The sequence below is a fragment of the Dryobates pubescens genome, chromosome 29, assembly GCF_014839835.1.
Source record: "Dryobates pubescens isolate bDryPub1 chromosome 29, bDryPub1.pri, whole genome shotgun sequence".
NCBI lineage: Eukaryota > Metazoa > Chordata > Aves > Piciformes > Picidae > Dryobates > Dryobates pubescens.
In genome coordinates this window covers 4,403,228-4,427,644 of record NC_071640.1, presented here as the reverse complement: position 1 = coordinate 4,427,644, position 24,417 = coordinate 4,403,228, and the positions used below count along the sequence as shown (strand labels likewise).

Genomic DNA, 24,417 nt, shown 5'->3' with positions numbered 1-24,417 from the left:
TTGGAATATCACTTTTCTCGGACAGGGCTCGCAGCAGAGCCGGCTCCCCGTGTGCCGCCGCGCACGAGGCTCCGCCGCGCATTACCGCGGCCGGGAGGAATGCTTTGAGCCGCGGCGCTCTCCACAGACGGCGCTGCGGGCTCCGGTGTTCCTGCACCAGCCTCCCCGTTCTCATCTCCGACACCTTCAGCCACAAAACCGTCTCGATAAGGAAATGGATGCAATTTAACTGGGAAAGAAGCTGAAATGGGAGTGATACCCAGACTTCTCTAATCCAGCAAATCATTTCTGTGGCAGAAATGAGCAGCCAAAGTGATTTGGTTTGGGGTTTTGGTTTGGTTGGGTTTTTTGGTTGGGTTTTTTGGTTGGCTGCTTGGTTGGTTTGGGGTTTTTTTCAGTCTGGACCAAATCAGATGATGCAGAAAAATGACAAAGAGCTGTAATGAGTTAAATTAGGACTGGTTGCTCTGTGTATAATGGCTTGGTTGGCAAAGAGTCACGGTACTTCTGTAACTGCAATGGTCTAAAATAACCAAAGACAAAGTTTGTAGGGAAATGTCATATTTTTCCGAATCAACTGATAAAGCTGAAAGAGATCAGGCAAACTTCTAGGCTTATAAGCCCTTTTTCATGACAGAAAAAGGACTTGTTACCTTCCACACAGCTTCTTTGAGCTTCACTTGGTTGCGTTGGTCAATCAGATGGTTTCAGTGAAAAGCTGGTTGAGACCTAAGGAGCAGAGGGAAGTGTTAACTGAGAAGAAGAGAGAATTACATCCACAACCTCAAGCTGCCTGTTTTGCAGCACTGTTTAATGCAATGGATGTGTTCTGTTTTACCAGGAAACAGCACTTGTGAATTGTTTTGAGCAGTATCTGAGAGCTGTCCCATGATGTGTGTGCTGCAGCCCCAGATCAGTTGGCTGAAGGAAGCCGTGGAGTGGCCGCAGTCAGTGCAAGTCGTTTCTGCAGATCCTGTGTCCACACCAGGCCTGCAGTTCACAGGCAGCCTCCTGTTTGGGTTTCCATTCAGTGTTCCTCGGCTTCGGTTTCCAAGACTACAAGCCAACACACAACCCCTCCTCCCACTCCTGTTTTCAAAGAAAGAAAAACATTGTGAAAAGAAGCCACCCAATTTCTGGGCATTGCTCAGAGGAGAAAGAAAGGAGCTGCTTGCCCCATGCTCGCTGCAGGCTCTGCTCTGGACACAGCTGAGCCATGGTTCTTTGGCTGCTCCTTCCTCATGTGAGCAGGGAAGTGCCTTCCCTACCTCTGTGAGTGCAGTGTGCAGGGGCACAATGAAAACATGAAGGACAAAATGAGGATGTTGGAGTAGTTAACTACTGGGAGATCCATTCAAATAATTCTGCAAATGCTGATTTTGTTTGGAAGTTCAACAGTGGGGAATGAGCTAGGGTGACCTGTGCTGGGAGCCTGTGTTGGCTCTGCTCCCTGATTGAGGAGGGCAGGGGATCACTGGCACTTGGCTTTGCATTATCACTTGGGGTCCCATTCATTGTATTTTTGGGGGGGCTCCTCACTACAAGACATTGAGATATTGGAGTGTGTCCAGAGAAGAGAAACAAAGCTGGTGAAGGGTCTGGAGAACAAGTCTTATGAGGAGCACCTAAGGGAACTGGGATTGTTTAGTCTGGAGAAGAGGAGGCTGAGGGGAGACCTTCTGGCTCTCCACAATTCCCTGAAAGGAGGTTGCAGTGATGTGGTGTTGCTCTCTTCTCCCAAGTAACTAGTGATAGGAGGACAGGATCTTAGAGGTCTTTTCTAACCTTCATGATTCCTATGATTTGATGATTTCTGTTCATCTTCTCACAGAACAGTCCACTCCTAACGACATGATTTAAGTGGAACTTCCTCACTTACCTGGCATGGAGAGCAGGTCAGCATCTTCTGCTGGCTCTGTGCCAAGTTCCCTTCAGCTGGGGCTATGAGTGTGGCATGGAAATGTTCATGTTGGTGTAGGCCCAGGTGGGTGCTGCTTCTTCAGTGAAGCATGTCAGGTGTCATCCCACCAAGGTCCCTGGAGCCCTACTGGTGTGAAACCAGTCACTCAGCTGTGTCTAACCACTCTAGGGGCTGCCGGCAGCCCTGCATCAGCATCTGCCAAGGCCATGAGCCTTTGCATGGTGACGAGGACACAGGACCTCCAGTGGCTCCCCTGACTCCCAAAGAGTGTGCAGGGAAAAGCCTGACAGGTGTGTGGAGGAGGAAAAAGGGGAGGAGGGCAGCATCTAGTATCTCACAGCAGCAGGAGCTGGGGCCAGGCTCAGTGGGGGTGGTGGATGGTGTGGCAGGAGCACATGCCTTTATAATTATTAATATTATTTTAGTTATTTGTGGTACTTTTGTTCCAGGGCACTGTTACTGTGCTGTCGCCGTTGGCAGGTGCTGGGTTTGGGGTGCCCTCTCTGTGCTTGGAGGGCTTTCACTAAGGTTCCCCCCAGTTAACCCATGGTGAACTTGATCTTGCATTTGACTTGTGTGTCACATCATCCACATTCTCATGGCAAACGACCAAGATGCTGCAAACATAAACCACAGTGGGTGGAGAGGAGAGTGTAAGAACATCCCCATGTGCTGCTGCACCAGTGCCAGGCAGGGACAGGCTGGGACAGGAATGTCCTTCTGCACATGCAGCAAGCGACCTGCTTTTGGTCAAAGGCAGCACCAGCTACTGCAGCAAGCAAGCACTGGGTTTGTCCAGGGGGAGAGTCATGGTGCAAGAGTTATTTTAATCCGGGTGACTCAGGGCTCACCATGACTCACCGCAGAGTTTGGTCGTTGGGCTGGTTTGAAGATGCGTCAGGTTCCCCGTGAAGGCCAAGGATGGTGTTTCGTGCCAGGCAACAACCTGGCATTTTTCACAGCTGCCTAAACCTCTGCAAACACAGCCCCAGCAGCTGGGCGTAGGCACGGCAGGGCTTAGCATGGCAAGGTATGGCATGGCACAGCCTGGCACGGCATGTTGGGTCCTTGCCTGCTGCTGTCTTTATGTTGCACTGGGCTTTGCCTTCCAGCCAGCGAGCAGCAAAGCAAAGAGGAGAGCAGCCCTAGGGCACCCATTGCTTGGGGGGCTAAATTTCCCATCAGGTTCACACATGCAGCATCACCCACTGGCTGCCACGGGGCAGCCACAGCACAGGGAACATTCCAACATCGCTGTTTTCTGGAGAAGCTAGATTAAAACCCGTGATTTCTAAGATGACAGAATTCTACATGGGTGTTTAAAGGGTGTTTTGGCATTGTGTCGTTCATTGCTGGTTCTTGGTGAGCTGCTCACTTGCAGTGAAGCTCTTTGAGGGTCTGCTCTGAATCCCAGCATGGGAGAAACTCATCGATTAGAGGCAATAAAATTCTCTGCTTGCACTTGGCCCAGACTCCGCCCCAGGAATCAGCTTCACGGCTGCCTAAGCAGGCCTGAAAACATTTCTTTTTTGGCAGCACTTCCCACCAAACAGCAAATCCTTACGGTTTCTTCTTGGCACCGACCAAAGCATTTTTGCAGTGATTGATTTTCTCTGTCGAGATTCGGAGAACGGCTCCCCCCGTTTCTAGGAATCCCAGTGAGCACAGGGTGTTCCCTCGCCTGGGGCAGTGCTGTGGGCAGGGCAACCCTGCCCGCACCCATCCTGGGGCACCCGGGGGATGCCCCTACCCGGCTGCAGACACCAGTCAGGGGGAGGGCAAGCAGGGAGGTCCCCTGTGTGTGGCACAGGTGATGGCGCCCTCTCCACGGTCAGTGGGTGCCATCTCCATGGGTGGTGTGTTTGTGCCTGACCCTTGGTGCCCCTAGGGATCCTCAGGTACGTGAGTGCAGAGAGCTGGTGGGGGGGTGGAGATGTGGGGTGCCCCAGAAAGGATGGCAGGTACCTCACAGGAGGCAGCTGCAGATATCCATTGAGAGGGTGGCAGGTACCCCATGGGAAGGGTGGCAGATTGCCAAGGGGAGGGTGGCAGGTGCCCACTGGTGGTGGCAGGCACCTCACGGGATGTCGGCAGGTACCCTCGAGGGGTTGGCAAGTACCCACGGGGAGCAGCGGCAAGTATCCACGGGGGACAGCAGCAGGTACCCCACGCCGCTGCAGGCGTTCTGCCGCCGCACCAGGGGTGCCGCGCACACGGCGAGCCCCCGCGTCTGTCTCCGTGCCGCTCAGCGGGGCCGTGCCGGGCCGATGCGACCTGAGCCGTGGGAGGCGGCGGAGGCGGCCCCGCGCTAATTGCATAAGCGGGACGTCAATGCCCGCGGGAGGCGCGGGGGGAAGCGCGGGAAAATGGCGCCCCGCTCCCTGCCCCCGCCGCACGCCGCCGCTCCCCGCCGAGGCCCCGGGGCGGGCGGGCGCTGACCCGGCCCGGTGGCGACGGCAGCAGCAGCGGTAAGTGCAGCGGAGCGGTGGAGGTTGCAGAGGGTGTGTGTGTGCGCAGCCCGGCGGGGAGCGCCCGGGGCGGCGGGGCCGGAGCCGGGGCTGGGCGGGCGCCGCGGCGCCTTTGAATGAGCCAATGGCGGCGGGACCCGCGGCCGCCGCTCCCGGGGCTGCCCGTCGGCAGGTGCCACCGGACCCAGTCCCGATCCCGCCGTAGGGCTACAAGAGTGGTTAGCCGGCTCGGTGTGCCCTGCCGTTGAGTGCCCCAGGAAGGGTCTCGCTGCCCGGCACAGCGTGGGAGCTCCCCCACGGGACGGCGAGGAACGACGGGAGCTGTCCCGGTGTATGATCCCCCTCCGCCGGGCTCGGGGCTGCCTCCGCTTTCATAACGGCTGCCGCGGCGCAGCCCCGTGCTGAGGGGCACATGTCGCAGCTCGCAGCCGCAGCCGCCGCCAGCCCCACTCCCGGAGAAGCTCTTTCCGGGGTTCTGTCGGTCGCACCCGGTTTACCGTAAGTCTGCCGGCTCTTGCCCATCCAGCCTGTCCCGGGGGAATGGGGATTTATTAATAGCGGGCGCGGGCAGAGCTCGCAGCGCGGGGAGGCTTCGCGTTGGGTCCCGCGGCGTAACCTGACGCGTCTCGCCGAGCCGGGAGCGCAGATCGCTCGGGGGAAAAAGTGATTTCGGGGCTGTTTGAGTGCTGGCCGTGGGGCTCCGCCACTGCTCCGCGCCAAGGCTGAGCACAGGCTGTCCGCCTTCAGCTCCAGCAGCCTGCTGAAAGTGGGCTGGTGAGTTTCACTGACTGCGTGTGGAGCTGCTGCGTCCCAGCTCCTGCAGCGGGGATGTCCCCGTTGGCTTGGGAGCCTGAGAAACTCCTGGGAAATGGTGGATTAGAAATCACAGTAAATTTTAAACTGTTCTCCCTCATGTGCCCCTTCTCGAGCTTGAGCCTGTGCGGGCTGGCGGCATGATCCCTTGTCCCATGTGGGGTGGTTCCATGCTGCAGGACCTGAGGCAGTCAAGGGGTTAATTCACTCTTCCTCAATAGCAGCAAAGATTGTGGCTGCTCCCTTTGATTTCACCTAAAGGACCGCGGCTCGTCAGCACTTGTCTTGGGGTCCTGGGCATCTGCTGGTGGGGCTGGAGCAGCCCCGGGCATCCCCGTGCTGAGCTGATGGGCACAGTGTGTCAGGGTGCAAGGACAGGGTGATGAGCATGTGCATCCCCTCCAGGCTCTGCTGATGGAGACTGCCAAGCTCAACCCCATCATCCGGGATGTCTACGCAGCTGCTGGCCGCGTCCAGCAAGCACCGGGCGCTGCCTCGGTGCAGAGGGGCAGCAGCTGCAGAGAGCTGATGGTCAAGCTGACAGAGGGGCAGTATGTGCTGTGCCGCTGGACAGATGGGCTCTATTACCTTGGGAAGATCAAAAGGGTAAGGTGGCCACCCAAGATGGTCAGGTGGGCATACAAGAGGGTGTGGTACTGGTCAGCAGGTGTGCCCCTGGGTATCACACCCCAGACGAAGCTTCCCACAGCCCCAAGAGGCTGGGGCAAACTGGGAAGTGCTGGGAATGGGGAGCTGATGCCCAGAGGTTCTTCTGTCTCTGTCTCCCTACAGGTGAGTGGCTCCAAGCAGAGCTGCCTTGTAACATTTGAGGACAATTCCAAGTACTGGGTCCTCTGGAAGGACATCCAGCATGGTGAGTGATGCCTTGTCCTCTCTTCCCACCAGCATGCTGGGGGTCCTTCCCAGCCCCACACTGACGTGGTTGTGCCTTGTGCATCTCCAACTCTGCTATCCCTGTCCTGCAGCCGGTGTCCCTGGGGAGGAGCCCAAGTGCAACATCTGCCTGGGGAAGACTTCAGGCCCCATGAATGAAATCCTCATCTGTGGGAAGTGTGGGCTGGGTGAGTGCAGATGCATCACCTCAGGGTCTGCTGTGTCCCACCCCAGGGGTGAGGGTCTGGCCAGCCTGGTGATGCTGATGCTGAGCCCTCCCACAGGTTATCACCAGCAGTGCCACATCCCAGTGGCCAGCGGTCACGAGGGCCCTCTGGGGACACCATGGTTCTGCCGCCGCTGCATATTTGCCCTGGCCGTGCGGGTGAGTAGGGGCTGCCTGGGGCTGCCTGCTCCACGTGCTGCCCACCCTTGGCACAGCAGTGCACGATGTGGCCCCCAGCCACCTGTGCTGACCCCCATCCTGCTTGCTCCCACAGAAGGGGGGTGCCCTGAAGAAGGGAGCCATTGCCAAGACGTTGCAAGCTGTCAAGATGGTGCTGTCCTACAACCCTGACCTGCTGGAGTGGGACTCCCCACACCGGACCAACCAGCAGCAGTGTTACTGCTACTGTGGGGGCCCTGGCGAGTAAGCTCCTGCTTCCCACCTGCCAGGAGGGTCGTTGTGATGATTTTGTGGGGAAAAACAGTCACAAAAAGAAGATGGGATCCAGATGGGGATTTTTTCTCCCCAAGAGAGAAGTCCCCAGCTTGAAGGCACTGCCCTGGGGCTGGTGGCTTTGCTGCCCACACTGCCTCTGCCTTCAGGGTCTCTGCTCGCTGCCAGAGGCACTGTTTGCATCTACCTCCATGGCTGCAGAAAACACAAGTTAGGGCCAGGCTTTCTCTCTCTGTCTGAGGGTTTGTGCCTGGGAGGGGATCAGGGCAGTGGCTGCCACACTCTGTCCAAGCTGTCGCCCACCTCCTCTCCCTCCTCAGGTGGTACCTGAAGATGCTGCAGTGCTACCGCTGCCGGCAGTGGTTCCACGAAGCCTGCACCCAGTGCCTCAGTGACCCCATGATGTTTGGAGACCGGTATGTCCCTTCTGGACTTAGCTGGGCTGGTGCTGGATGCTGCAGCTGGCTTCTTGTGGGGACCTCATGCAGATGTGTCCCTGGTCTTTATCTCCCCAATCCAGCTGTGGCACCAACATGGATCAGCTGCCCTGGGGGCAGGCAGTTTGCCCTGTCCTGCAGAGCCCCACTTCTTCTGGCCATGCTGTCACTTGGCACCCTGAGCACTGTCCTCACCGTGACCCATCCCCAGACCCTGTGTGGCTGTGGGGATGACCCCCCCCAGCGCTCTCCCTCCCACTCTCTTCCAGGTTCTATATGTTTTTCTGCTCTGTATGCAACCAGGGACCAGAATACATCAAGCGCCTGCCCTTGAGATGGTAAGAAATGGCCCTGGCTCCTTTGGGATGTGCCAGAGTGGCTGCAGGGTACTGGGCTGGCTGGTGCCTGACTATCTTGAGACCAGCTCTAGATCTGTGTTTCAGCAGTGTGAGCTTCCAGAGCACCTTCTGCTCATCTCAGTCCAGCCCTGAGCTGTGGGGGTTTGCTTGGCCACAGACCCTGGGCATGCAGCTCCTGCCCTGCCCCATGGGACTGTTTCCCAGGGAAGCTGTCTCTCAGTATGCCCCAAACCTGCTGTTTGTCTGGGAGTCGAGGAACATATCTGCCAGAAGATAACTGCAAAAAGTGACTGGTGGCAAGCCATCCAATTCTGTGATTAAATACAAGTTTGCAGTCGATACCTTCTAGCTCTGGAAGCAACTTCATAAAGTGCATTAACAGTGCCAGCAGCCCAGTTGTTCCCTGCTGTTCCCCTTGTGCTCAGCTGTGTCAGATGTGTTACTGGTGCTCAGGCTGCTGGGACGTGGCTGGCTCGGGGATGCTGCACCAAGCAGCACAGCAGGCTGGAAGAAGAAGAAGGAAAATCCTGCAGGATATGTTTGCTTGGCTTTCATTTTCAGAGTCTTGAGTGCAATATCCCACCTGATAGGCTGTGTTGCTAAAACAGTCTGTTTTCATGTAAGAGCTGCCCTGCTCCTGTGCCTAACTGCTGCAGGAGCACATGGCTGGGGCTTCTTAAAAAGCTGGAAAACTGGGCACTTGTGCTGGGAATGGCAGGCTCTCCAGTCCCTGGGCTCAAAGGTCTCAGTGTTTAGAGTTCCCTCCAGCTCCAGGCAGCACCCCAGCCCTTCCCAAAGCTCAGGGAATTCTGTCCTAGCTATGACATCCCCTGGGACGTGGTCCAGGCTGAGTTGCTTCCCTCATGGGGTATGGGAATAGTCCTGGCTTTCAGTGAGAAGGTTTTGGAAGGGTTTTGCTGAGGGTGTGCTCAAGCTGCACTGGCAGAGCAGAGCATCATGGTGGGTACTGTTCTGCTGGGTAGAGGGTGAGCTGCTGACCCACTTTGCTCCTGCAGGGTGGATGTTGTCCATCTCGCCCTCTACAACCTGGGTGTACAGAGCAAGAAGAAGTACTTCGACTTTGAGGAGATCTTGGCCTTTGTGAACCACCACTGGGATCCACTGCAGCTTGGGAAGGTAAAAACACAGCCTGGGCTGGAGAGATGCTGTTGGGGACATGTCACAGCTAACTGTCCTCAAAGCTTCAATTAGGAGGTCCCTGTGGTGGCCAAGCCCCCAAGGCTGGGGCAGGTTGGCTGGTTAAAGGTAGTGATAGCAGTGAGATGGTGGGGCAGCGAGCTCTGACCTTGTTTGGGTTGACTTCTCTCAGTGACCATTGACCTGGAGCTGTGTCTGCATGTGGTTTGTTGGGAAAGGGTCAGAAGTTTGAGAGTGCTGCTCGCCATGGCCCAAGCTGGCTGCTCCTCAGCTGGTCCCATGCAGGAAAAGAGCTTTGAAACACCTGCCTGGTACCTCTGTGGGCAAGACCACCTGGCCTGGGGTGTTTGCACCCACAGGGACATGCAGAAACTCCAGTGTACTGTTCACCACCCCTAGGTGGGCATCAGAGTGGGGCATCCTCAGTGGGCAGCTTGGTGGAGGAGTGGTGGAGGATGCTTCTCCCTGAGCTGGGAAGCAGTGCCAACAGTCATGGGGACACAGGCCTTGGGCATAACTGAAGGCCCTTCCCTGGGGCTGGGGCACAGGTGGGGCAGGTGGGGGGTGAATGGCAGAAGGGGACATGCCCATGTGCTGGCAGTGCCACAGTGCTGCTGGCGTCGTGGTGATGAGCTTGGGCATCTGCAAAACCCCAGGCTCCAGGGGTGGCTCTGCTCAAAGTTAGTTTAATCTTCCTTTGTGCTGCGTCTCCTTTGGTTGGGTGCCTAGCAAGCTCCCCGCTGGAGCTACAGCTGGAAGAAGGGCTAAACCCAGGGTGTGTTGGGAACCTGTCGCCGCGTGGGGGACGAATGGGTTCCCCGCAGGGTGCTCCGAGGGTGGCCGATGCCAAACCCGCGTGGCTCTGGGCGCTGCCTGACCTCGGGCGGCAGCCGACTCCCGGCGTTCGGGGTCCCCCCTCTGTTGAGTTTCTGCATAACGGCAGCAGGCTCCCAGCCCTGCCTGACCGCGGCGTCTCTCCGCAGCTGACGGGCACCCCCATCTCAGAGCGTGGCCCCCACCTTCTCAATGCCCTCAACAGCTATAAAAGCAGGTGAGCCCCTGGGCACGGTGGGGCGAGGGATGGGGACGTGGGATGTGATGGAGGATACTCCCGTGCCCCAGCGCCCCAGCCTCGGCTGAGGGCTGTTTCCTCGCCTCTGCCGCTCAGGTTTCTGTGTGGGAAGGAGATCAAGAAGAAGAAATGCATCTTTCGGCTGCGCATCCGCGTGCCCCCGAACCCCCCCAGCAAGGTGCTGCCGGAGAAGGCCCCCGGCGTGAGCGAGAGCAGCTCCTGCGAGCTGAAGAAGAAGGGTAAAAGCAAGTATGTCCACAAAGACAGGTGAGTAGTCAAATTCATCTGGGTACCCCCCACTACTGCGGCATCCCATGCCTGCTCTGCCCCAGGGGGCCCAGCAGCCTCACCCCCGCTGTGCTTTGCAGCCAGCAGCAGAAGCGGCGAGCGGCGGCGCGGCGCAAAAGGGCCAAGTTCCTGCTGGAGGATGCCATTCCCAGCGTGAGTCCTTTGGCCCCTCCTCTGTGCAAGCGTCCTGGGGCTTGGCAGATGAGTGGAACCCACCTTGGCCCCACACCGGGGGTGCTCCCTGCGAGGTTTTCCTACTTCTGCAGGCAGGGAGAGCCCCTGTCCCCTGCCCTGTGCCAGGCTGGCTTCCCAGAGGCTGCAGGGCCATGGGAAGGAGCGTGATGGCACCTGGACAGAGGGTGACAGTGCCAGGGATGTGGCAGTGCTGCTGGGCTCGGCAGGGATGAGTGAATTTGTTTTTTGGCTGCAGAGTGACTTCACCTCAGCCTGGAGCACCAACCACCACCTGGCCAGCATCTTTGACTTCACACTGGATGAAATTCAGAGCCTGAAAAGGTCTGTGCAGCCGCCCTGGGGGGTGGGTGTCAAGGGGGGTGTGGTTTAAATGCCTCAGTATGAAGGCAGGGCTGGGAGGTGTGGGGAGGCTGCAGTGCCCCTTGTGCCGGGCTGGGGCTGACTCCTCATCCCATCTCCAGTGCCAGCTCAGGACAGACTTTCCTATCAGACGTGGATTCCACGGATGCTGTCAGCACCTCGGGCTCAGCCACCACAAGCCTCTCCTACGAGTCCAGGTGAGGGCTGTGCCCCCTTGCTCCCTTCCGGAGGTGTCCTGGTGGCACAGTCAGGGGGTGAGAAATGCCCCTCTCTTGAGGACAGGAGTTTTTTGGCTTCAGGTTTTGCTCAGGGAAGGTTTAGTTGCATATTAGGGAAATTTTCTTCCCTGAAAGGGTTGTCAAGCCCTGGAACAGCTGCCCAGGGCAGTGGTGAAGTCCCCATCCCTGGAGGGGTTTCAAAGCTGTGCGGATGTGGTGCTGAGTGACACGGTTTAGTGGAGACCTGGCAGTGCTGGGTTAATGGTTGGACTGGATGATCTCAAAGGTCTCTCCCAACCAAAACAATTTGTGAGTCTGTGAACTCCTGGAATACATCCTCAGGTTCTTAGGGCAGTGGGCACAGCCAACACTGTGGAGGGAACACCTTTTGGGTACTACCCCCACGCCTCCACTGTTCCTTCCCTCGCAGCCGCAGGACCATGGGCAGCCGCAAGCGCAAGCTGGCAGTGCCAGTCTACACTTCAGCAGGGGCCAAGAGGAATGGCAGGGAGGCAGGTGGGTGCCCAGCCATGGGCACTTCTGAAGGCAGTGAGGTAGCCTGTGGACCTGACCACCCAGACAATGGCATCGACAGCCACACCTTTGAGAGCATCAGCGAGGATGATTCCTCACTCTCCCACCTCAAGTCCTCCATCAGCAGCTACTTCGGGGCGGCGGGCAGGCTGGTCTGTGGTGAGAAGTACCAGGTGCTGGCACGGCGGGTGACGCTGGAGGGGAAGGTGCAGTACCTGGTGGAGTGGGAAGGCACAACCCCCTACTGAGCCCCACCAGCTCCTCAGCCTCTCCTGGAGCCAAACCAGAGCAGACTGGGATGATGAGATCCTCGCCGTGAAGCAGAGGAGGGCTGGGACCCTTCCACGCTGGGGGGTCCTAGCCAGGACTGGCTGCCCAGGAACAGCCATGGGTTGAACCAGTGCCTGAGCTGGTGCCATCAGTGGTGCTGCCCAGGGGTGGGACTCACAGCCTTGCTGCTGCATCTTCTCATTTGAACAGTTACTGTTTTATTGGCTGTGTGCATGCACAGTGTGCAGCCCAGCTGTGTTTTCTGACAGAGCCCTTGGCCCAGCGTGAGGCACCATCATGGTGGTGCGAAGAGCAGTGAGCAGGCCCAGCCTTTCCCCCACTGTGTCTGGGAACCCCCTGGGGAAGCCCCTTTTGGGGACACCCCACAAGCTGCTCATGCAGATGGACATGGTGCTGGTGCCTGGCACAATCTGACTCATCGCCACGGCCAAGCCTTACGGAGCAGATCTGAGGGGGTCCTGCTGCGAAGCAAGAAGCACCTCCCTCACCAGTGCCTTCACAGCCCATCCCTGTGCCCCTAGGAAATGGTGGGCCACTCTCTCCATAGCTAGCATGGGGGGGTTTCTTCCTCCTCCTAAATCCATTCATTACAGGAATGTGGTTTGTTTAAAGTGAGTGGGAAGTGCCCCCTAAACAGCCCACGTGTGGCTGACTTTCATGGCTGAGGGGCTGCTCTTGTCCCATGACCCGGACTGCATGTGCTGATGCTTCACGTCCCTGTTCTTCTGACAATCACAGTCTTGGAAGAGATTGGCCAAAAGATATGCCCTTGCCTTAAAACCACCACGGGTGTTTCACAGACTGCAGCCCGAGGCCTTTGTTCCCACAGGATTCTTCATCCTGAATGTGCCAAACAAGAAGACAAACCAAAAAGGCCAAAGAGGACAGAGAGGGTGTGGGGAGGGGGTTGTACCAGGATCCCTGTGGCCATCCCCAATGGCCTCATGACTGTGCCTTGCTGGAGAGTGGCCACGCTTCGCTGCCAGTGTACTGTCAATGCTGGTGAGCACATCGGGTCAGTTGGTCTGCAGAGAAGGAGCAAGCCCCTTCTTGAGCTGAAGCAATACTGCCAGGTTGCTCAGGAGCAAAGCTGGTGTCTTTTAAAACCAGATTCTAATATCAGACAGATTTGTTAGATTATTTTCTAAGAGATAGATATCTTTTTAATGTTGTCCTCCTCATCTGTCCCCCATCACCTCCGTGGCTGTTCCATGAGGACGGAGGGCGGCTGATGCTGGGGGTTTGCATGGTCCTGCTGTCAGCCCACCCTGCCCTTGTAGCCCCACCACTGTTCGTGTGTGTGCTTGTGGGATCTGCTGACTGGCTGGTGAACTGAAAAGGGTGTTTTACCAAAATGTGCTTAAAAAATGTCATGGTGTAATCAGCACGAGGGAGCAGGTGATGTTTGCAAACCAGAGGCCAAACTCCTCAAAAATAAACCTCTGCTTCAGCTACTGCTAAAACAACGTAGTGGGACACCCAGGAAGGGGGGAGTGCAGCTATTTTAGTTCATCTAACAGGCACCAGGCCTTTGTGTGGCTGTGAGGTGACAATCTTCACATGGGGCCATGGTGCAAAGCAGCAGCCTCTCTGCAGCCCTGGGACATCCCTTCATGGTGTGAGCCAGGTGTGAGCTGCTTCAGTGTCATACTGGGAGCTTGAATGTTTGGCTCAGCAGGTAAAAATATTTTAACCCCTTTCTGATGAGTTGCCTGGTGGTGTGCCTGGTGGTGTGCTTGGTGGAGAAGCTGTTGGACATTTGTGTAGGATGAGGTCTGGGACAGGGGGGTCAGTCCAGCTCCAACCATGAGATGGTTTGAGCCGAGCCAGGCCAGATGTGCCTTGGGGAGAGGTGCTTGGCATCCTCAGGGTCTGCATCTTGGCTCATCTGGAGGGAACCATGTCCACAGAGGTCCTGTCCTTCTGGGAGATGTGCTGCCAGGACCCCCATCCCTGGCAGGGCAGGGAGCAGCTCCTGCAGCCAGCATGTCACTCCCAGTTCTGCCTTGGGTCACTTCAAGTGATCACTTCAAGATTACCAAAGGATCACTTCAAGTATTTCCCCTTCATGAGTGCCTATGAAGTCCTTGTCTGAGTTGCTGCCTGGGGCCCCAGGGGCTGCCAAGAGTCTGCCAGGGCTAAGAGGGATAATTCCCATGGGATGTGCCAATGGGCATTGCACTTGTGGGAGCACCCACTACCTACAGCCCCTGTTCCTCACCTGTCCCTCTCTCTCCTCCTGGCCTCTTGCAGAGAATTGAATGTGGAGCCTTTAAAAACATTTTGGTGGCAGAGCCTCTCTTGCATTAGCTGTACCAGATGCTGTAACAACTGTGCACCTTCTGAAGATGTATGGATTCAGGTTGCTGCTTGTAATAACCACCTCTTGTTATCCCCCAGGTTGTAATTAATGCCTGATGTACAATTAAAAAGGGTCTTTTTTTAACCATCACTGGTTCTTTCTAGTGTCAGGGTTATTGATTCTGGGCCCTGGGGGTCAGTGTGTGCTCCCAGGAAGATGCCCAGCGCCTGCCACCATGCAGCTGGTTCTGCTGGGCTGTGCTCCATGCCAGGGTGAGGTGTGCCCTTCCCAGACACCTAAATAATTCCATATTGTTCCATGAGTTATAGCCCATTAAACTCTTAACAGGAGGGTCTCTTTACAAGGCTAAGCCTTGGCTCAGGTGTGGGTAGGGGATGCAGGACTGGGGCAGTGCCCTGCAGCTGGGTGATGCCCTGCTCCCACTGGCACTTGGTTTCTCTGAACTGGCACTGGAAGCCTGGATGGGCAGGCAGGGAAGGGTCATGTGCTGCTTGCAGCTCCTGGTAAGTGCTTGTGGTGTCTTCTCCAGTTTGCTGTTTCCCTGGGGTTTGTAAGCCTTGGAGCAGCATGTTGCATGGCAGCAGGAGAGGGCATGAGCTAGTGCATCACAGGGTGCCCAGTCACATTCTGCAGCCTCCAGACAAAGCAGGGCAGCATACTGTGACAGCTGCTGTGAGGGAGAAGGGGGCCAGGCAGGGTCTTGAGTACTGGCTGTGGGGATGCAGAGTGCTAGAGAGGCTGCCAGAAGATGCCAGGCCATGGCTACTAGCTGACACTTGCTGCTGGTGGCCTGAGACAGTCCCTAGATGCTGCTGTGTCCTGAGATAAGCATCTCTGTGTATCTCCATCCACATTGCTGCCACAGCCCTCAGTGCATGTAGCCCTTCCCCACTTTGGCCTCCAGCACCTCTGTGCTGCTCAGTGCTCCCTGGAGCACAGGATCAAGCCAAGGAGGAGATGTTTTGGTTGCAAATTAAAGTTCCCAAGCTGCTGTTATAGCAAATCCATGAAGACAAGAGCTGTCTGCCTTCCTCCTGACTGCACAGGGACACCACCACTGCTCAGCACCCTTCACCTGCTGTGCCCAACAGCAAGGAGCTTTCTGTGCTTTTCCACTTAATCCCCTGGCACACTTTCCTCTATCCATTTGAGGTAGAGAGGGTTTCCTTGGTCAATAGGCAGGCTGATGATTTCAGGAATTTCAAAGGGATGGATGGATCTAAAGTGGAAACAGATGCAGAGGAGCAGTGTCACTGACAGCCTGGCAGCAGAACAGACCCAGGCCTGCTTGCAGTGCAGGAAGCAGAGGTCCCAGCTCCCAGCCCTGCCCCACTCTCTCTCCTGACTTCAAAGCACCCACATCTTCTTCTTGTCATGTGAGAATTTTGCTTTGAGTTTGGGGTTTACCACAGCCAGCAGCTGACTGCCAGGGGCCCTGTCCCAAAGCTGCCTGTGCTCACCACTCAGAGCTTTGGAAGTGCAGGAAATCCTGCCAGGAGGCAGCCAGGGAATAACCTGCACTGGGAGAAGGAGAATCCCTTCTTGTCCCCATTTTGGAGGGACTGGTTGAAGCCCAACAGTTGCTATTCCTGCCAGCTTTCTTTTTGTGTGTGTGTGCTCATGCAGTGTTTGGAGGTTTGTGGCTTACAAGATACCTCAGGAGCATTTGAACCCTCTGAGGCTCAAGGGACCTGACTCTCAAAGCCTGAGCAGGGGATGGCAACAATCCTCAGGCAAGAATCCCCGTGCTCCTCAGAGCTAGTGTCTCACCTGACATAGTTGGATAATTCACCTATTTTGGATGTCCTTGTTTTCACTAACTGCAGAGAGTGAAAAAACAAACAAACAACACAAAAAGCAGATGAGAAGTGAAGGGAACAGAGCAATCCTGCATGCCTAGTTCCACTGCATGCATCCAATGTGTGATGGGAGCTCTTCCCTGGGGATGTTCCTCTGTGGTGACAGGATGAGAGGCCAAGCTGGGCTGCCATCCCCCAGCCACCACTACCATGCTCACAAGGTGGGTGCTTGGGGTCCTTGTGTACTGTCTCAAGTCTTGGGCAGGTTGGTGCTACCCTCCCCAAACCACCCTGCAGCCCCTTTTGGCTGGGCCTGTCTGGGATGGGGATTTTCATGACATGGGGAATTGTCACTTACCAGCAGTATTTCAGTGGATTCTTCCAGTTCCCCTTTCCAGAAATACCTAGATTGGAAAGGAAAGAAGCATCAGCAAACACAGCTGGGTGCAGCCATGCCGATTCCTCTGGTGGGGGTTAGTTTCCCTGCTCAGTGCTTTCTGCACACGACTGTTCCTTTACAAAGTGCTGCTCAAGAGGCATCACTGGCCCCAAAAAGTCTGCTGTGCATGTGACTGAGCACCCTGGATTTACAGACCAGAGCCTCCTTGGCTGTGCCAGCCTCAAGAGAGCTTCCCAGGGGGGGAATGGGAGGGTGAAGAAGCTGGGACTGGAGTGGCCATGGAGGGCTGTGTGGTGGTAGTCCTGCTCCAAGAAGTGTCTGGGAGACAGTGCCTGAAGTAACTGCAGCTGGGAAGCTGAGCATGGCAGCATTTTTTCCCTCTTTCCCTGCAGGAGAGGAGATGCACTTGTCATGAGTCAGAGATGACCTTTCAAAACATTTGTGTTGACAGAAGGCCATCATGATTTCATCTGCACGCTGGGGTCCTGCACGAGGAGCACTCGGAAGTGGCGCAGTGTGTCCTGAGCAGGGCATGGAGGACAAACCAGCTGGATCAGGCAGGCTGGAGGTGGGCAACTCAGCTCCAGTCTGCAGGCAGCAAAGTGCAAAGGGCAGAAGGGTTCTACTGGGTTTGCCCTCTTTCAGCAGCCTCGCTTGGGCTATGGGAGAGTGTGAGAGAGGGGGGCACTGTGAGGAACCCCCCTTGCAGGAAGGCTGTGATGTGGGTACCCATTCCCCTCCTCGGTGGGGACAGGCCAGCATGCTCCTGTGAGCAAAGAAGTGCAGGCCCTTTGAGTGGCTGGCTGAGGATACCTGCAAAGCAGGGCTGGTTGTATTTCAAGGTCAAAGATACTGTTCTTCCTTCCTGAACATGCTTCTGGTCCCTATCTTAACTTCTTTTTAGTTCCTTTAAAAACAGGTGCCACGTCCTCAGGACCACAAATCACTTTGCTCTTTGCTAGATTTCCTTGTAGCCAGGTAACCAAGACATAAATAGTCCACTCTGGCAGTAAAGAGCATCTGCACTCCTTAATAGGCTTAGTGCACTTTGCATGCTCCATCTCTACCATCTGCAACAACAAACAGACACAGCAGCCTTCTGGAAACTGCCTCCTCTCCCCAGGGATGTGTGGCATCCATCTCCTTCTTTCCCCACTGGGGAACCTGTATTTGCCTCCTGAATACTTGGGAATAGCCAGTCCAACTTACAAGGCTGAGCTCTTTGGCAGGATGTTGATGCAGGCAGCCAGCTTCTTATCCATGATGGCCCTGGGGGAGACAGGAGAGGAGTTAGTGCTTGTCCCCAGCTTGCTGCTTGTTCCCAGCCCTAGGGACATTCCCTCACCCTGACCCTGACTGCCAGCACCAGCTTTGACATTGGAGACATGGGATCTGGGGTTAATTATTACCCTAGGAAAACAGAGGCAGGAGTCACCTCCAGCTGGAGCTGCTTAGCTCAGGTCCTCTTGGTAGGGCTCTGGGACCCTCCTGGTCATGCAGTAAGGTTGGCTCCTGCCAGAGGACCTGGGCCTCACATGATGCAAGGACCACACCCAGCATTAGCCCTGTGCCCATCTTGCCATAGGGACACGAGGGCAAGGTTTGAGCCTTGGGGCTGCAAGTACAGTGCCTGGGACAAACATTAAGGGATTTGTCTCCTAGTCCTGCATTTATGCTGTCAATCTGTGCCTCTTCCTTGCACAGCAGACTAAATGTGGATCTTATTAAATCAACAACATCAAGGTTTTTCTACCCAAAATGTCCTAGAAATCCGAAGCCCAAATAAATTCCTTCCCTCAGGCTTCCTGCTTTAGTTGTGGGCTGATTTGTTATTGCAGAGCTGCTTGGGTCTGCTAGCAGAAGTGATATTTAAGTGATTAAGGCATATTGAAGCAATCTCAGGGTGGATTTTTAGAACTAGGTCAAATGTTGTATTTTCTGACCACAGCAATGTCTGAGCCCTTCTCACGTTGGTGGCTGTCCTGTCCCTCTCGTGGGCAGCTCTGTTAAAGGCATTGCACTGGAGACTTCACTTTTAGTTTTCTTTAACAATGGCCTTGATGGACACTACTTTGTACCAAGTGCTTTGACAATTTAACTTCTAGATGCCCTTGTACTGCAGAAAAGGCAGGAGTTGTTGGATTGCTGGATGGCTCGATTCAACAACCTGCAAAAATTAACTCATCCAGCTGAAGAATGGAAACCAATCCAATTAGCTACTGCTCCCATTCAAAACGCTCCCCAGAATGGTTTTGGCTCAGAGGACATTAGAAATGTATTATCCTTACATTCAGGGTATGATAACAGCCTGGAGGTGACTACAAAACAAGCAGTAAGAAACTCATAGCTTTCAAAAAGACTGTAAAAATACATCAGAATTGATTGCTGGCTCGTGTGCCCCCAGAGATGAAAGGACAAGCACAAGAAGTGTCTCCTCCATGGCTGTGACCCGAAAATACCCTGGGCAAAGTGAGAATATGCAGCTGCATCGTGCCTTGAGGCCTGGCCTCTGACCTGTAAGGAAAGCTGGGCTCTTGTTTGAATGTGCATAAACCTCTTTGCATGTCTTCATTACCAGCCCTGCTTTCATTCCCTCTTTGCAGACCTTTAGACCTTGCAACTATGAGCACAAGGCAAAGGTGCTCTGGTGGGGCTCAGAGGCTCTGCTGCAGGGCAGGGAGGAATTGGGAGCAGCTTGTTGCTGGGAGAATGGCAGCCCTTTCCAGGAGGAAAGCCCTTACACCATCCTGCCGCTCCAAAAGTGTGCTGCAGAACCAGTGCCTGGACTAACACATGGGTTCAGGCTTGGTGTTTAAGCACAGAGAGGTGACAGAGATGGGCTTCTCTCTGCTGGTGGCTCAGAGGGACCATGGTCTGAGAGGACAGCCATGCAAGGGGGCTGTGGGTTGCTTGCTCTCACCACGTGTAGCCAGTTCTAGGCATTTAATGCTTGGAGAGCATCTTGAGTTAATCTTCAGAGCAGCAAACTGCAGCAGCACGAGCGGAGATATCCCTGCTGCGGTTGTCATGTCAAACACATGGCACAAATCAGCCTGGTTTTGCTGCCTGCAACTTCCAAGTCACTGGGAACCTTTTGATTTGGGTGAATACCTTCTAATTGCTTCTGCTCTGTGACCCTAGCTGAGATCCTGAACTTTGTTCTAGCAAGCTGAGCGGAAACAAGCCGGCACCATGGGAACAGGGGGCACTGTAAGAAGCTGAATGTGATCTGTGGAAAACATCTGCATAATTCATAATAGCTTTGGGTTGGGCACTTAATGTGGGCTTTTTTGTCCCTGCCTCACAATAGGCTCTGAATTGAGACAGATGAAATATTGATAAGCAGAAAAGCAAGGAAAATGATCTGCACAAATCTAAGGCAGAACTGCAGGCTGCCAGGCTGCTTGGGTGTTAGGTAAGTTATGTGAGAGGCAGTGGCCACACCGTCCAGCCCAAAGGGGTCAGCTCCTCACTGCAGGCCCAGGGATCTCCTGCATGGACTCAGGGGTTTCCTCTGAAGATTATAAGTCAACAGTAGTCCAGATAAACTGGGTAAGAACTGAAACAATAAACAAGTCAGACCCTGAGTTCTACCTGCAGCTAATCTGCTTCCACAAACCTAAAACTCCTTCTCCTTCAAACCAGTGGAAAATTTCCTTGCAGAATGATCCATCACAGAATCACAGAATCAACAAGGTTGGAAGAGACCTCAAAGATCATCAAGTCCAACCTGTCACCACAGACCTCATGACTAAACCATGGCACCAAGTGCCATGTCCGATCCCCTCTTGAACACCTCCAGGGACAGTGACTCCACCACCTCCCTGTGCAGCCCATTCCAATGGCTAACAACTCTCTCTGGGAAGAACTTTCTCCTCACCTCAAGCCTAAACTTCCCCTGGTACAGCTTGAGACTGTGTCCTCTTGTTCTGGTGCTGGTTGCCTGGGAGAAGAGACCAACTCCCTCCTGGCTACAACCTCCCTTCAGGCAGTTGCAGACAGCAAGAAGGTCTCCCCTGAGCCTCCTCAGAGTGAGTGCTCCACTGAGCAACATAAAGGAAGACCAAACACCACAGCACAGGAAAAAAAGTGTGTGGGAAAATGGCTGTAGAAGCACTGTGCCATCCTTCTACACTCAGGGCTCATTCATTCAAATTCCAGAACAAAGGAATAATTACTGCAGCAGTAAAAACAAACAACCAAAGTACATATATCTTGGCAATGGAGAACGATTTATTTCCTCTCCCTTCCTTACAAGATAAGCAATCAGGAGTGGAGCACATTTGCAAAGCTGTTAAGATGCAGCATTTTCAGCAACTGAGGCTCTTTTCACCAGCCATATAGTTACTCCTTTTTTCATAAGGCATCAAGCAGGGCAGATATTATTCTATTTGACCTTCTTAACACAGATGCAGTATTTAAGGTGACACAAAATCCCTTTTCAGTAGCCTGTCAGTTCCTCAAGGACTGTTTGGGAACACTGTGCAGGAGATGGAGAGTTTCTGGCAAGCAGCAGGGAAGCAGGGAAAACGCCACAGGAGGTGTTGCAGGAAACTTAATGGTCCATCATAAACATTTCCCCAGTCAACATGGTTTCAGTACTTTGAACAAGCCATCTATTGAGTCAGGGACTGAAAGATGTATGAAAAAAACCTCTGCATGCAAAATATCAGGCATTAACAGAGGAAATCAAGGTAAAACCCTCCTTCCCTGAAGCTCGTCTGGTGAGAAGAGTGCAGGCTTCCAGGTGGTACCTCACAAGTGCCTGTTCTGTGTTTGCTGTGGACCTCTTTGGTCAAGGCAGTGTACTGTGCTTTGTCCCTCACCATAAATACTTCTCCTGGGATTTGTTACCTGTGTTGTTCCAGAGAAGAAGAAAGGCTGTGGTGGATCAGAAAACATCTGAAGACCCAGAGATTTAGGGCTGTGGCTTTAAAATGGGTCTTGAAAACTAAAGGCAGTAGAATAAATTGAGAATTGGCTTTGATTGGCATTGATTTCAGAGGCATTTGTCAGCTTTCTTTTAGAGTGCACAGCTCTTGGTTAGTGGATATGTGGTACAGAGAGAGAGAGAGAAAGGGAGTGTAAGAGGAAAGGAGCACAGTTTGGGTAGATGTGCAAATACAGAGAAGCACACAGCCTCTCGAGGGACAAGGAAAAGCTTTATTCCACAGAAAGCTGCTGTTGAACAGTTCAAGCAGACAAGCAGGGAAAGCATCTCAGTACCTTGCAATATCCTTGGCAATCTGCTCGTTGACACAGTTGATGAAGGCAATGGAGTGGGTCCCAGAGATGTAGCTGCCGGTGAGGGCAGAGTGCAGCTGAAGAGCGAAACTCTTCAGCACAGGGTACGTCAGCAGGGACAGAATCACCACCTCAGATGCAAAACAGGAGAGTGAGGATTTTAGGTGAAATACTGAATTCTGTAAAACTAAGCATTTACATCATCTGTGGCTCAAGAGAAGTCTCCAGCCTTCATTCACCATTACAGTACTGCTGGCTGTAACTGAAGTGAAAGCATGCTCCCAGGGAGAGTCATTCCCCTCCAGTGCTGTGCCAAGGGCTTGTGACAGGAAAGGGGCAGTTTGTGAGGCTGCAATAGCCCAGAGGCACCCAGACCTCACTGTGGAAGATCACAGCTCAGACTAATGGGGGTTACAGACCTCACCACATGGCTCAGACTGGTGTTCTGAAGCAGAATAAGAAGGTAAGTTGTTGGCTGTCTCTGTTAAAATACATTTCTATTGCAAAAAGGAGCTAGAAGGGAACCACCAGGCATGGCTCCCACACTAAGCACATGTTTCCTTTTGAGGATACATCCTGCAGCCATCCTTCAGCTGTGTGCCCTTGGTAAGGCATGCCCACTGCTCTGGGAAATGGTGGGGACAGGACCATTCACTTCCCTGGGGAAGTGGAAAGGAGGAGAGCATCATGTCAGGTAGGGGCAGGGATCTGGCCATGTGGAACAGATTTGGGCTGGAGCCTGATGCAGGAGCAAAGCCCAGAGAAGCCTAGGGTATGGTGGGTTGAGAAAACTACCACACTGGGGTAATACAATCTGTGCTGGGAGCTGGAGAGCTTTCATCCTGCCCTGTCAGCCCAGAACAATTACTGTCTTCCGCTGATAGATGTTACACAGCCCACCCAGGCTCTGATACAGACTCACAGAGCAGGCAAGCAAAGATAAGACCTAAATGCAGGGTGCAAGTTGATTTCATCTTAGTGATCTGATACTAATAGGACAGTGAAATTGGAACCTCTTGGGCACAGCAATCCTCAAGGTCTGTGGGGCTGTGTCTGTCTGACCAGGCTGCACAAAATATAACTCTCTCTCCACGGGCCGGTAGTGCAGCAGCAACAAGTTGGTTTTGCTGTACATGAGATGCTCTTCCTGGCAAGCTGCTTGGCTGCTCTTTGTACTCACATGCCACAAACACAGTAATGTAAAAATACATAATTATCTCAGTGGGGATGTTGCTGCAATAGGAAGGTTAATTTGTGTGTGCTGAGTAACAGGGGAAGGATGGTGCCTGCACCCGGGGCTGCTCTCTCTGCGCAGCTGCTCTTCCCTTTGTCTTTTGTCTTGGTTTTGCAACAAACAGCATCTGGCCCTTATTCAATGACAGTGATAAAAAAGAATGCTTTTAAGGCTAAGCATATAATTCTCTTCCCCCCCTCAGTTCTACCTTCCTTTGTCCTCTGGAAAAAAACCTCTCAGTATAAAGCCAATGTCAGATTTTGCTGCTTTCAAAAAGACTGAATCAAAAAAATTCCTCTCTCGTCACCACAAAACCAGGAGCTCCTTTCTGTTGGGAAAGTAACTGATGTGCTATGTTGGTTGTCTCCCTTTTCCCAGTCCATTTGAGGAAATGCTCTTTGTTATCATAAGGTTTCCCACACTAATTTTTAAGAGCTTCTTTTGTGCTCTTTTTATTTTATATATATATATATATATATAATTTTTTTTTGCCATTAAGCCACTTCACAAATATTATGCAATGAATCTTAGCAGCTACTCAGATAGTTAAAATCCAGAGATCTGCTGGGGTATCTTTTTTTTTTTCTTTCCAGATTAGAATGCAGTCATGCTCCCTGCTCAGGAAAAAAAGCAAACACCACAATAATTCAACCTGTTCAGCACGGTGATCATTAATCTTCTTGGAAGATGTATATGCATGAGATGAGGAAAGCCCCATGAATGTTTGTGACTAAATATCAGTACAAGAGTGATGACTCTCTTGGGTTTTTTGGGGTGTTTCACACTCCCCCCCCCCCCCCTTTTTTTTTCCCCCCTTTTTCTTCCCCCTCCTCCCCAGAATATTTGCACTTGCAAAAGTGAAGGAGTGAAAGTTCAGGATTCCTACCTGATAAACTGAATAAACTCACAGCTGACAAACTGTTGAGGTGAACAAAACTGAAAAACTCGCTGTGGGGCTCAAAATATTTCAGTGGCCAGCAAAGTGCTAGCCGAGTGCAGAGACGAGAAGATTTCTGCAAGCTGTGTTTTGGCTTTGGTGAACTAAAAACAACTTTAGGGTTTAAAATTACCATGTTAGGACTTTTTGATGAGGTTCTGTAAAAAACCCACCCAAAGCAAACACAACTTGTGGCAATCTTGAGTACGCTGTGAGCTTCTTCAGCACAAGAGGAAGAAAAAAGATCTCCTAAGAGATTTGCTTTGCTCTCTGCAGAGACTGACAGCACATTCCTCCTGCATGATCTTTTTCTTGTCTCTTTCTATTTTTTTTCCTTGCAGAAGTTCCCTTATAAAGGGATCGGCAGAAGCTTTTCCACAGTGGCTTGAGTTGGCATGCGCCATGCTCCCCAGCATGCTGGTCACCCCCATCCCCCCATCCCAAGCATGGAGCCAGCCCTGGCAGTGCTGGAGGGCTCCTACTTACCAGCAGCAAGGTGCCACGGCCCGGCCGAGGGCAGCCCTGGGCAGCAGGCAGCGATGGGCAACGCTGGCTCAGCCATTCCATCTCCCCAGCCGGGTGAGAGGCTGCGTCCCGTCCGTCCCTCCACCTGCTCTGCCCAGAGCTGGAAGGCTGCCTGGGAAGGCTGCCCACAAGGAGCACTAACTCCTCCTCCTCTTCCTCCCTGGCTGCCTGCAGCCTGGTACCCGCCTGCTTGCCCCAGCATGGGGCTGAGGCATGGGCCCATCATGATGCCCACACTGCAGTCCTGCCTCCCAAGGAACCTTCTCTG

The 24,417-nt window shown here is 53.8% G+C and overlaps 2 protein-coding genes across 4 annotated transcripts; one reads left to right on the top strand and one right to left on the bottom strand.

Annotated features, from left to right (window-relative positions):
* The first annotated feature begins 4,453 nt into the window (after nt 1-4,453).
* Nucleotides 4,454-14,386, top strand: PHF19 (PHD finger protein 19). 3 transcript variants are annotated; one of them, XM_054174255.1, is made up of 15 exons: nt 4,454-4,887; nt 5,608-5,808; nt 5,995-6,076; nt 6,189-6,284; nt 6,381-6,481; nt 6,597-6,745; nt 7,096-7,191; nt 7,482-7,550; nt 8,588-8,708; nt 9,713-9,780; nt 9,898-10,068; nt 10,170-10,242; nt 10,520-10,605; nt 10,746-10,841; nt 11,293-14,385. In XM_054174255.1, exons 2-15 carry the CDS (start codon nt 5,617-5,619, stop codon nt 11,642-11,644), a joined length of 1,752 nt encoding a protein of 583 aa, XP_054030230.1. In that variant the 5' UTR covers nt 4,454-4,887; nt 5,608-5,616; the 3' UTR covers nt 11,645-14,385. The 3 variants fall into 3 exon arrangements, with proteins under 3 accessions (XP_054030230.1, XP_054030232.1, XP_054030231.1); XM_054174257.1 differs by lacking the exon at nt 11,293-14,385 and having other exon boundaries at nt 10,746-10,845; XM_054174256.1 differs by lacking the exon at nt 4,454-4,887 and having other exon boundaries at nt 4,926-5,808; nt 11,293-14,386.
* Nucleotides 14,387-14,469: 83 nt separating this feature from the next.
* Nucleotides 14,470-24,219, bottom strand: CUTA (cutA divalent cation tolerance homolog). Its single transcript, XM_054174258.1, has 6 exons — nt 24,111-24,219; nt 21,436-21,584; nt 17,419-17,478; nt 16,168-16,213; nt 15,781-15,830; nt 14,470-15,229 (listed from the first exon to the last, which is right to left on the bottom strand). Exons 1-6 carry the CDS (start codon nt 24,189-24,191, stop codon nt 15,127-15,129), a joined length of 489 nt encoding a protein of 162 aa, XP_054030233.1. The 5' UTR covers nt 24,192-24,219; the 3' UTR covers nt 14,470-15,126.
* Between the last annotated feature and the right edge of the window lie 198 nt (nt 24,220-24,417).